The 13,743-nt window shown below is 36.3% G+C and overlaps 1 protein-coding gene across 1 annotated transcript in view; it reads right to left on the reverse strand.

Moving 5' to 3' along the window:
- Positions 1 to 7,109: 7,109 nt before the first annotated feature.
- SNX2 (sorting nexin 2) overlaps positions 7,110 to 13,743 on the reverse strand; it is a 56,280-nt gene continuing 49,646 nt past the window's right edge. The window contains exons 12-15 of the mRNA XM_060636273.3: positions 10,510 to 10,653; positions 9,019 to 9,099; positions 8,824 to 8,895; positions 7,110 to 7,267 (exon numbers count right to left, since the gene is read on the reverse strand). Coding sequence (XP_060492256.1) covers positions 7,217 to 7,267; positions 8,824 to 8,895; positions 9,019 to 9,099; positions 10,510 to 10,653 — 348 coding nt within the window. The 3' untranslated portion in view covers positions 7,110 to 7,216. The remainder of the gene's footprint in view (positions 7,268 to 8,823; positions 8,896 to 9,018; positions 9,100 to 10,509; positions 10,654 to 13,743) is intronic.

The following is a 13,743-nucleotide window of genomic DNA, read 5'->3' on the forward strand; positions in this document are numbered from 1 at the left end:
CCTGAGCCGGAGTGGGACGCTTAACCGATGGAGCCACCCAGGCGCCTCTGTAGTCTTACAAACTTATTTCAAAATCCCCTTCCCCTTGACTTTCCCTCACACCCACCACCAATCACTAGTTCTGAATGAATCCAACAATCTGTGTTAGATCCTGCTTTCTCATGGCTGAAGAAATGGATATTCTCTCTGCTTGGCTTCACTGCAAATTCACAATTTCCAAGCTCATTTGTAATTCCTGTTCCTACCCATCTGTAGGCCAGTTGTCTAAACACATACCATTCTTCCTTGCCCTGCAATCTTCTTTGGCTTTCCTGTTGACATCACTCCCTGATGGCTTAACTTCCTGTTACATCAAGAAAAAAATTTCAGTCTTTATTTCCAAATTCACACCACCTTCCTTTCCTTTTTGTTCAGAAGAAGCCTCTCTACTTCGTTCTGAGGCTCTTTTCCATCTACCTGACTTCTGAACTTCCATTTCCACTTTAGACATTAGCTTTACCCTGGATGTGTCCCTGGCAAACTCATCTCCTCCTGTTTGTTCTCCGAGGCTACTTGCATGAACAATCATGGTTTTAAGGAACAGAGCATGGTCACGTTTCTAAAGTGATGATGCAATATCTAGTCCTGACTCGTTTTCATCCTTCCCCAAACCTCCACTCCTTTTAATATCACGGTTAAGCAGAGCAGCAGTATTCGTAAGTGGTTAAAGCTGGAAACCTGGTCATCATCCTGGGCAACCTTCTTGTATCTCCTTGATCTTAATCCATTGCTTCAGTGCCTGAAGCACGTGGTGGAGACTGAACAGGTATTTATGGAATGGAACCTACCCACTTTTATTTCCACTTCTGTAAACTATCTCCTTTTGTACTTCCACCGAGTGGTCAGACCCTCCCTGTCACTTGGCTGGCCAATTGCTGCGGCCCCATCAACCGCTATCACCATCTTTTTATTCTCCTTTATTTTTTCTTCATTGCTTACTACTTCCTTTAGTCTATGGCATCTTCAAAGTTCTTGTGGGTGGAAATAAACTTTTCTCCCTGGGCAACTGCCACATTTCTATCTCACCCTTTTCCCCTTTGTCCTAGGCTTAAGAGTCTCCAGTACATTTCCTGACAAGGCCCATTTTGAGGGGGGACAGTGTTGCACTTTTGTTGGCTGGATATAAGCTGATCTCAACCAGAAGCATTCCCCTCCTCCAGCTCCGACCCTCAGCCCCAGGGCTCCAAGAGCGTATCTCAGAGGCAGTGTTCTGAGAGGAAACCCTTCTGACAAGGCCAGTTAGACTCTGGTCAAGCATACACCAATTTTTTTTTTTTTTTTTTCAAGAAGGCTCAAATACTGGTGAAATAACCCAAAGGCAGGTATTCTTTGCTCAGATGGAGGTATTAATTGTTCAGTCAACACTTAGTGGATACATAATAGCCAACATTTATTAAGCACTTGCTATGGCTGAGAAATTCACATCAATTATCTTAAGCCCCTTAAAGATGACCTGAACAAGCACAATTATTACTTTCCATTTTACAGATGTGGAAACTAAGTTTTATTGAAAAATACCATTCTTAAGGTCAGTGATATAGATTCTTGAGTCAGGGTTCAAACTGGTGGGCTGGATGCATAACTATACACACCCTGTGGCTGAACCGTACTAGGCTCTACAAGAACTAACAAGGGCACAGTCATTCCTCAAGGGGGCACAGCGACTGGTCGGAGCACTAAGACCAGACAACTATCAACCGCCACGCAATGTAGACATCAATAAGCACAATTTGGAAGGCACAAGGTGTTTAATACTAGAGTCCTACTGAAGGATCAAGAGAGGCTCCTTACTTACGTCTGGTTAAGAGTCTAAAAAGGATCTATGGAAGATGTGGACTTTTAAATTTGACCTTAGAGTTTAAAGAAAGGATAGGATATAAACAATTGCGGGTAAAGGGGACAAGGTAACTCAGACAAGGTAACAACAACAGCAGACTCAGGAAGGTTCAGAACATGCTCACAAGACAGGGGCTGCACTTGATTACAGCAAAGGGAAGGGGTAAGATCAAGACAGGAAGTAGCGTGAGGCCAGATTTTGGATAATTTGGAATTTTATCTGTAGTCTGTAGGGAGTCTATTGAGGATTTCTGTGCATGGTACTGTGGTAAGAATTGTTCTCTAGGAGGATAATTTTAGCAGGTTGGAGGGCTGACATCGGGGGACTGAAATAATGCGCATTTCAGAGGAGACTTAAGATAGCTCTGGTACATGGTCACAAGATCCTGACCCTGGGAGAGAAAAACAGGAGAAATGAGAAGGGAATACAATTCAGAAACAGATTCAACTCAAGTTGTTTTGGCAAAACAACGGCACCTAAAGCAATGGAACTGAAAGTATAAATCATTCGCTTTACGTCTCAACTACAAGAGGCTGGATAACATTTTTAGCTGAAATTTAGAAAACAAAGTTTGAAACGTCACTGTGATGCATGGACACATGTATTTACGTACACATACAAATCTGCACACACATATACATAGTGGAAATGTTTGAAATAAAGATCTAGAAAATGTAAGTTAAAATCAAAATCAAGAGATAACTTGAGACTTGACTATGGAAGCAACAAGGCAATTTATTGTTTAGTTCTGTTAAATTTTGTCTGATTTTAGTTTATCAAACAGATACATATATATATATATACATATATATAAATTTAAAATAGAGCCTTCTTTCTCCAAGTGCTCCCTTAGAGCAGTTTATCCCATTAATTGGCCTTAATAAAAAAAAAAAAATAATTTTCTGTGTACTAACAAGTGGGCAGCTTCACCTTAATTGGCTTTAATTACAAAGTTTCCATCTCACCCAGCTAATTAAAAAAAAAAAAATACTCTGAATTAATCCGTAAATAATTTTTTAAAAAGTATGTGACAGAAGAAAGGAAGAGGACCATTTTTAATTTCTTCACGTACGTTAAAAGATTAGACCGCAAGCTGCAACTTTCCTGTTTTGTACAGTCTTCTATTCATAGCCACTTCTGAATTAACAGTTGGAAGAAATAAATTCTCTGGATCCCAAAGGACTTCCTAGAATTATATTCGTTAACGATTAGAAGCGGAATCTTGAAAAGCTCATCACGTGTTTTCAAGGAAGAATGTTCACAGATGGTTAACAGGAAAAACAGGAAAAATCAGTTCAATCGTAATGATTTAAACTCTGGATCTGCTCATCAGGAAGAGGAAGAAGTTGTCCCAGAGTCTTGAAGTCGGCTTCTGGCAATACAGTGCTACAATTAATTCACAGTGGATACACAGTATCCACTACTTGCAAAGCACCATGCTACAAAGTCTTGTACCTAGATTGGCCTGCCACAGGCGTTGTTCAAACCTGCAATGTCCAGTATCATAGCCACGAGCCACCTGTGACAACCAATCGCTTGCAGTGTGGCTAGTGTGAATGGAGAGGTGGTAAGAATGGAAAATACACAATGGATAGCAAAGGTTTAGAATGAAAAACAGAATGTAAAAGATTGCAATAATCCTTGACATACTGGATTACACGTTAAAATAACATTTTGACATGAGCTACTGGGTATACATTTAAATTAATTTTATCTGTTTCTTTTGTTCATCAAAATTTGGCTATAAAAAGCTTCAAATTATTTAGGAGGCTCACATTACATTTTTATTGGTCTAAACCCTTAAGGACCTCATCCACAGATAACCATGAACTCCCTCCACAGGAATGAGAGTAAAAAGCAGAGTAATCAGCCATTGTTCACACCACTCTTGTAATTCCTCTCTTCTTGCTTATTCTGCACCTGGCCAACCACCTATCTTCATTATTACTTGAAACCATAGCCTTCACTGTGAGGGTTAGCATTGATACTTACTAGACTCTGGATTCTGGATAAGGAAGGATATGGTGATTCTATTCAAAGTCTTTTTCTCAATACTTTGAGACAGTTACTGTGTCACATGGAGAAATATATACATTTCCGGACTAGTGAACAGAATATGAAAATGCCTCCAAAGTTCCCCAGCCAGTGACTGGACTTCCTTTCCCCAGATGTTATCTTTCCTTGGGAAAAGGATCCTTGAGCAAGCTCCCATCCTTTAAGACATGAGAACTTTTGCTCAGCCTATCTCTAGTAACTGTTACTGAAATTCTGCTGTCCCCTCGACTTTTGTTAATTGCGACTGCTCAAAAAGGGAGCCACAAGAAAAGTGAAGTCACCGAGCTTTATTTCAGACAGAAAAATGTCTTAATTCCCCTTAGACCTCAAGATATGAAGCATTTTGTCTTACTTTTCTATTCATCTGATTTCATTCCTTTAGAGAAATAGGACTTTGTTAAGAGGTTCATTTATATTTAAAAACCACATATGAAACAACTTGCACGAGGAACTTGTAAAACTTTACTAGATGTGGATAATAAAATTAAAAAGTTTAAAGAACAATGAAACAAGGGTGTTATGAGGCTAGTATAAATATATATGTATGTATAAAACAAGCCAAATAGTTGAAAAGAGCTTGTCAAAAAATACAACCAGGAAAACATCTTTTTGTTTTAGAAATCCTATTTTTACATACATTTCTAGCTTTATTTTATTATACAAGGTGATTCTGATTACAATTTAATTTTCTAACAGAATATTTATATTGAAGTTTGGTATTTTAAGCAAACATTTTATTCTTGAAAGCTTATTTTTGAGAGAGAGAGAGAGAGAGAGAGAGAGAGAGAATGAATGAGCAGGGGAAGGGCAGACAGAGGCAGAGACAGAGGATCCGAAGTGAGCTCTGCATTGACAGCAGACAGCCTGACGCGGGGCTCGAACTCACGAACCATGAGATCATGACCTGAGCTGAAGTTGGACACTTAACCGACTGAACCATCCAGGTGCCCCTAAGCAAACTATTTTAAAGTGGAAAGGCACTTCAGGAATCAGTCTTACACCCTTGTTTTATAGATGAATTTTATGTGGTAAGGCCAAAGTCACATAGTTACAAAGTGATAGAAGAATGAACACACGTATGCTGACTCCAGGTTCAGCTTGATCCACTGTATTATACTTAGTCCTTATTTGTCTGGTTTAAGGAAAAAAATTAAGTTCAGTTGTATAAAAGGCTAACGTTGTTAGCACTATTAATGTTCCTATTCTATTTCTTTGGAGTGAAATTATTTCAGTAGTATGAATAGGAGGCGCAAAGATTATAGGTGGAGGTGGGCTCAGCGGTGAAGATACTAAAAAGGCTGGTAGCTACCAGAGGCTCATATAATTTACTTGAAATTTCCAAAAGACTCTTTCTCTTCTAGTAAAGACTACTGAGGGGAATGAAATCTGGAACGGGAACTGGGTCTGTTACTCTCTTCAGCTTGAATAAGACTGAGAATAATTATTACTTTTGAGAGGTGCTGAATACTCTAATGAGCGTACCCCAGTGGAATGGGTGATCTCACCGAGTTATTACCCTGAATGTCAACTGTGTCTCTGCAAGTAATGTGACTATGGACATAGTAACAAGACATGACTGTAGCCAAACTATTCCCGGTAAGGCGAGATTTTGCTCAGGGTTAATGGGACCAGAAGACGGCATCTCATACACTCTACTACGAACTGCTCATTTGGCACAAGTTTCTAAGTTATCTCCAACAGAAGCAACAGTAGAAGTCCTATTTCTGCGTTAGTTTCTCCTTCTTAAGAGAGTGTCTTATTTTTGCATCTTCCAGGACTTCTTTTTCCTGTTCGATTGATCAAGTCTTTCTTATTAACCTATTAAGAATCAGGTACTCCTCTGAGTTCTAGGAGTATAAAAATCAGTAATGCCGACACAGTTGGCTTAAAACTTCAGCTAAAACAAGTGGAAGCAAACACATCCTGAGAACACTCTGAGCTATTAACTGTATCCAGTAAACTGCCAGAAAGGACTCAGTTACACGTACCACATCTGTCTCCTCTGGGAGACGCACGTGGTAAGCTTAAGAAGAGGGGTATCTTTAAGAACACGTTAAAAAATGAAAACAACTCTGATGCCAGTCATAACTTGAACTTTCGACAGCTTCAAGGAGCATGTAACAGCCGTCTCAAGAGGATACAGAATAGGTAAGAAGGTTGACAAAGACAAATTTCATTTTACTTCAAATTTGCTTTATGTTATTCACGGTTATTCACCAAATCATAGGGGATTTTAGCGTGGTACCTTTCTTTGTCCGTTACGAGCACAGATGACCTTACCATTAGTTTCAAACGAAAAACAAAGAAAAGGCAAGGAGTAAGTTAACTAAGACACAAAGTTTAGGGCTTTGAAGATGAGCGAAATCATAGGACTTGTAATAGAAGCACATAAATACATTTTTTTCCTAATTCCTAAATTGGACATTGGTAATAGGGATGGAGTAAAACAAGAAAGCAATCATTCATTCTCTGCTTTACTAAAGACAAGAACATTCTCCAGAGTAGAATCAAAAGATAAATGTTCTTTGGTTTATGATGATTTCAGAAGAAAACTTAACCTTCATTTAGTCATTTATAACAAGAGTTCAGCCTTTTCTGTCAACTAAAAAAAAAATTAATGGATCATATCACCTAGGCATATCTAGAAGCAAAAATTTCTTCCCATTAAAAATGCTTTCAAAAGATCTCTAATATGTTTATATACCCAAATAATTTGTTACTAATACTTCACAAGGAATAGCATTTTATTACTGTAATCACAAAATCATAATTTCTGTACAGGAATGTATAAGTGAACATTAATCAACATGTTGATAATTCACTTCATAACGAGGGCAAACACGCTACAGAATGTATTGTAAAGAAAAAAATATGTAAAATTGTCTGGCCTTGCAGTGCACTGTTTAGTGCAAGTATTTAAGACACAACAGTGTTCAATTCAGCAAAGTACTGCAGAATGTCATGCCACAGTCCACTTAAGTCAAGGAGGGTCGGGACATGCAGCTTGTAATAAAATGGCAGAGTATGTATATGTGTATATATATATATGTGTATATATATATATATGTATATATATATATATGTGTATATATATATATATGTATATATATATATATATATATATATATATATATATATATATGTATGTATGTATATATATATAAAAAACCACATGTAATTCATAAAATATAGAGTGGTTTATTTAGATGGTTTTAAATGGTTTCACTGTGGAATTCAGCGTAACTGGAACAAACATCCAAGATCTTCATAACAGAAATCTTCTCACTAGGCAATGGCTTTGGCTTCAGGCAGGAATGCCTCCCAGTATTTTATCAGCTGTGGATCATAACCAAAGATATTCTAATTACCTTTTTGTCATTTACATGCACATATTCCGTACCGCATTTAAAAATGTATATGTAAGTAGCTAACAATGACTAACATTTATTAAAGTCTGGTTCTAACTTTTTTTTTAACGTTTATTTTTTGAGAGACAGCACAAGTCGGGGAGAAATAGAGACAGAGGGAGACACAGAATCCAAAGCAGGCTCCAGGCTCTGAGCTGTTAGCACAGAGCCCGACGCGGGGCTCGAACTCACAAACTGTGAGCTGAAGGTGGATGCTTAACCAGCTGAGCCACCCAGGAGCCCCTACTATAGCCTGTTTCCAAATGGGATCATTTAAATGTCCCTAACTGAAGTCTGTCAACATATTTCGTGCGTAAATTATTTTAAATGTTAATTCCCACTGGCTAATTTCAGTTTTTGATGTAAACAATATAGTTTTTAAAATACCTTAAAACTTCAGATTTTTTTGGCTTATGTGGAATTGTATATAGAAACAGATTGTTACTGTAAATTAAATGAGACTACCTTAAATAATAAAACTGCAATGAACTGTTCCAATATGAAGGGGTAACATCCTAATCAGAGGGTATTCACATTTTATGTTATTGGTAGCCAAAAACAATGAAAAAAAGAGCAAGAAAAGAAAACACTAGGCAGGAAAGAAAGAAACTGGAAGGAATCAGCTGCCAGTGTTTCTTCAATAGTCCACAGAATTAATGAAAGTATAAACTGAAGTTATGTTTAAAACAACTCCTTTAAAAACAAGTTCATGTAAATTGTTCTTTTAAAAAATCTAACTTGGTGAACTAAGTATTTAAAGACTAAATGTAATCTGAACATATAATGTCATTGCTTAATCAAAAACTAATCTATTTTATATTACATAATCAAGTTTCTATCCACATATTTTAAAACTGGAGAAAGAAGACATCCTTTTATTCAAAACATTACATATAATTTGATTACTCAAACTTGTAATAGAGCAAACAGAAAAAAAAAAAACACCTGTATTTTCTTATTAGAGACTTTAATTAAAAGCCACGGTCTTCTCTGTTCTCTCGTTAAGGGGACAAATTTTGTGGCATACAATCATCACAAACCACACACAAAATAAAACAAAGACCAAAACAGCACAACCCCCACCCCTGCCTGCTAACCTTAAATAGGCTAGTTTTTCATTTAAGTTCTGTTATGGAAGAGAACTCACTGTAAGAATTTACTCAAACCACTGTGATCACTAGGGAACTAAAACTAGGAAGACAAGAAAAGGGAAAAGACTGTCTAGCAAGTTTCTCATCACCTAACGGTGGGAAAAAAGCATCTTGCCTGGTGTTCAAGAGCAGAGGCAAAAAGGACCTGAGACTTTCCAGTTTAACTACCAGTAATTATTTCCTCTGTGGTCATCAGTTTTCTCTACCCCATTTCTTATTTTCCATAAGTATAAAAGCTCCTTTCACTGACGTGTTTAAAATGAAGACGTATACCAAAGTAAGTCCTAGGAGAATTTATAAGTTATAACATAAGTCATGAAGAAAACAAGCTTACCTGTTGTTGTGTTTGTACTAATGATTCTAAGTACTTGATAATAACAGTTTTAAAATCTTTCACTCGTTCTTTCTGTAGTACATGAAGAAAAACTCCATTAGTACAAAACTAAATTTGATTTTACTACAAAATCACAGCAAAAAAAAAAAAAAAAAGACCACGTTGTTGGGACAAGTGTAAAATTATTATACTTGCCTCAAATCTTCCCACTTCTTTTCGAATTGTTTTAGAAATCTGTTCAAAATCTCTTTCTCCTTGTTGTACCTTTGCCTCCCACTAATAAAAACAAACAAAAAAGCACAAATTTATAACTCTTGTCAGGAAAATATTATAGAACTAGCTCATTTAATGTAAGGTCTGTAGACCCTGAGGAAGCTCACTACTGGCAAAGCCCAATTCAGGATCATTCAAACTTTCATCTAACTTCTAAGTAGCAGAAACACCTAGGAGGTTAATTTTCATTAATATTTCACTATCACATTTACTCAAGATGACAATATTAAAAAAATTTTTTTTAATGTTTATATTTATTTTTGAGACAGAGACAGAGCATGAGCAGGGGAGAGGCAGAGAGAGAGGGAGACACAGAACCTGAAGCAGGCTCCAGGCTCCGAGCTGTCAACACAGAGCCCGACGCGGGGCTCGAACTCATCAATCACGAGATCGTGACCTGAGCCGAAGTTGGACGCTCAACCGCCTGAGCCACCCAGGCACCCCATGATGAGGATATTTCAGTACTTAATCAATTACAATCTCCACAGCTTAATTATACGACTAAGAAAGATGAAAACATTGAGTATAAAATTCACTATGAAATAATTTAGCAGTGTTCTTTTTGATATCATTAATAATTCCATATTATATCAAAAATATTCTGCCAAGTTCAAGAATACACGTTCATCACAATTTATATGCCCATGGAAATACTTCAAATTAAGAAAAGTGTACGACAAACATTTAAAAAACATTTTTTAATAGTAAAATGTTCGGCTTAAAAAAAATGTGTGGAATTATGGTCTACTGAAGACCTTGCTCGTCAACATTAAATTCAGTACAGAAACAACAAAACATGTGACCAGTGACCAATGGAACAGCTAAAATAAAATAACTGAAGACTTAAGCAATGAAATGGTATTTTCCCACTATGTAACCAAAACAGTGGTACATACTCTTCAAAGAGCAGGTACATTTACTTTTAGTAATATAAAGGTTGTCCTACCTCTTCAATTTCCTTATTGAAGCATGGCAAAAGAAGTGTATAAATTATAATAAACTTATACAAATTTACTAAAATACCATATATAGTACATATATATGGGGGATAATGTTGCTTGGAAAGCTAAATATGGGGCAAGTCTATGCTCTACAACATAAAATAAGTAATTATCTGAAATTAAATGAACCATCTCAAAAGAAATGTGTAATTACTAATTAGAGGTTAATTTAAATCTTTTCCTTGTGCGCTTCTTTATCCATTCCATAATAATCGTGTGGCAGTAAGAAAGGGCTCTGGAGATTTTTGACGATGATCAAAACATTAAAGTAATTCTAACACAGTTCATAAAATTATGGAGAAATGGCTAGTGTTGAATGGCTCAGAAAAAAATTTATGAAAAATTATGCATATACGAATGACTCACGGAAAATTTGAGTAAAGTGATAAATAAAGCATTTTATATTAATCACCTCTCTTATTTCATTTTTAGCTTGCTGTATTTTATCTGGTTTGTTGGCCACCATCATTTTTGCCTCAGTTTCACGTTTTTTGAGCAAAGTAATTTGGGCATCTTCCCATTTCTGCCAGCACTTCATCCGATGGTCAAACACACCCTATAAGTGAACGACATAATGCTATTAAGCGAGAGTTACCAATGAATTACTTTCATTATACTTGGAGTGCTGTAATACTGAAAACAATAAAAGTATTTTAAACGCGATTCTCATATGCTAAGATAATGCAAATAAAGATGCCAATATAAAAGAAATTTCTGTGTTCACTTCCTTGAAAACAAAAACAAGTCCCTGTGACTAGAAGAGCTCTGAATAAATAAACAGAAACTACATACAAGATGCATTTATTTCACCAGCCATTTGGGTTTTAAATTTAGCTTGTAATAAGTTTCTAACAGAGTTTTATGAAGACAGATTTAATAGGAAAAGGCTGGTATCATATTTACATTGTAAGTTTTCCTACTTAAAAAAAAAAAAAATCAAAAGCAGATTTAAGTGTTGGAAATAGTCCAGAAATTGAAAAGAATAAAATGAGAAAACCCCGTGAGACTACAGGAAGTAAAAATGTGGAAGAGATGACCCACAGCAAATAAAAGCAAAGCAATGAAAAAGTAAAGGTGTAACAACAACAAAAGAGATAGTCCTACACAAGATGAACAGGGAAAATGTGTGTGTGTGAAACGCACATGCACACACACATCTAGTAGGCAGGACCAAATGAAAAACTAGACCAAAAGATGGTAAAAGACCAAGTCAACCAAATCCACTACTTCTTTCAAGGAGTTTGGCAAAGTAGGAACAAGAGGATGGAAATAAGAATTGAAATATGAACATAAGAGAGTAATTAGAATCTCCTGAAAAACGGTGACAGATAGGATGGGAGAATGTCATAATAAATCCTCTATTTTGACATTGGAGATATATTCATATTATTTTAGTATTTACTATTTGAACCGATGAAGCCGGTGTTAATACACTGGGTGAACCAGAAAGCAGTAAACCAGAGTTATTTTCATTATCCCAAATAAAGAACTTCTTGGATCAAGAAATAAATAAATCCATGTTCTTATGGGGACTTGCTGAAGAGAAGAGTACACAGATAATCTATCTTAAAAATATACGCTTGGGAACAAACCAAATTTGGATCCAAATACTAGCTCTGTCACTGTATGATCCTGGGTAAATTAATTTCTGTAAGCCACAGATTCCCCAAATATAGAAGGAAGAAAAGGAGATCTATATTAGTGGATTGGAAATAAAATGAAAAATAGCACAGTGACTTAACCTAGCAGATGTTTAATAATTAGCAGGTACTGTTATGGATTATTCCTAAAACCACACACAAATAAATTAGAGTTGATTAACTCCTGGATTTATACTAAAAGTACAAATAATAATAACACAATAACAGGAAAAAACCATTAACTGGACCACATTTATATTACTGCATATTTCAAAAATGTGCGCAACAGCATTAAAAAAAAAAAAACAAAAAAACCTCTAAATCAACCACAAACCGAAGTGTTTTCTTTCCAAAGACCCTGCATATTTCAAATTAACCAGGACAAAAGACATCGTGGGCAAACTGATAAGTCAAAGCATCTTATTTCAGGTATTTAAATCTACCTTGTTAGTTTTAATTTGTCATCTCATATAATTTCTCTTCTCACATTACTGAGTAAATGTTACTGTCCCCTTTGCTTTAAAAAAAATTTTTTTTAATGTTTAATTTTTGAGAGAGAGAGCACATAAGTGGGGCAGGGGCAGACAGAGGCTCTGGGTGTGTGGCTCAAACCTGCGAAATGAGAGATCACGACCTGGGCCGAAGTTGGATACTCAACTGACTAAGCCACCCAGGTGCTCTGCCTGCTTTTCTTATAGTTAAAAGACATTTTCCTCATGACATTCTTTTATTTTAAATGTTTATTTGAGAGAGAGCAGGTGTGTGCACAAGCAAGAGAGGGGAGGGGCAGAGAGAGAGAGAGACTCCCAAGCAGGCCCTGTGCTATCAGCACGGAAGCTGTCCCAGGGCTCTGATACCAGGAACTGCAAGATAATGACCTGAACCAAAATCAAGCGACCCAGGTGTCTGTCCCAAGGTATTTATTAGAACTTAATTTTGCTTCAGCCAAATTAATTGCGTGAAAAATAAGAAAAATAATACATTTACCATAAGTAGATGCAGAAAGTCACTACCATTTAAACAACACTTGCCCCTCATTAACCCCCTACACATACACAACACCAAAATTTAAGATTTTATTTCTCATCTTTAAAAGAGGGCCACAACATCAGTTCTTCATTTATAAACTCCTCTGTTTAGTAACAATTTGATTACTTAAAATATGTATGAATACAGGGCAAAAGCTAACCAAAATGCCCTTCAATTTCAATATTTGCTTAAGTTCTCAATATATATAAAATGGCGTTTTTGGTGATACAGTAATTTAAACTAATTTTATCCCTGCCCAATTTATTATCTAATCAGATTCCAGAACCATTACATGTTTATTGTGGCACATATATAGGAGCTCTAAAATAAAGACAGAACTATGAAAGTCAGGTTATAATAAAAAAAAATTAATCTCAGCTCTAAAGAGAAATAATTTTTCTTCGTTTGTTTTCCTTATAATCCCCCCCCCCCCAAAAAAAGGATCAAAACCACACTTGATATTCTAGAAATGCTACCTTAAAAATCAGGGGCGCCTAGGTAGCTTGGACAGTTGAGTATCTGACTTCAGCTCAGGTCATGATCTCACAGCTCGAAAGTTTGAGACCTGCATTGGGTTCTGTGCTGACTGCTTGGAGCCTGGAACCCGCTTCAAATTCTGTCTCTGTCTGTCTGTCTGTCTCTCTCTCTCTCTCTTCCTCCCCTGCTCATGCACTATGAACTGTCTCTCTCTCTCAAATATAAATAAACATTAAAAAAAATTTTTTTTAAATGAGTTAAATCACAACTTAATGTTTGTCTTGTATGTCAAGAACCAAATCTGCTCTAGTAGAACCAGCCTCTCCTGTAAGAGAGACAGATTTACACTGATGAACTACTTTGGACCTCCATCCCTCTGCCAATTTATGTTATACATTTGTATGCAAACAGGCCTAGGTTAGACAAGGCTGCAGTTGTGGAACATTTTCCCTGGTCCACCAAAACACTACAATTTTAATTTTAATTTTTTAAATTTAATT

This window comes from Panthera onca, chromosome A1, assembly GCF_046562875.1.
Source record: "Panthera onca isolate mPanOnc1 chromosome A1, mPanOnc1 haplotype 2, whole genome shotgun sequence".
Taxonomy (NCBI): domain Eukaryota; kingdom Metazoa; phylum Chordata; class Mammalia; order Carnivora; family Felidae; genus Panthera; species Panthera onca.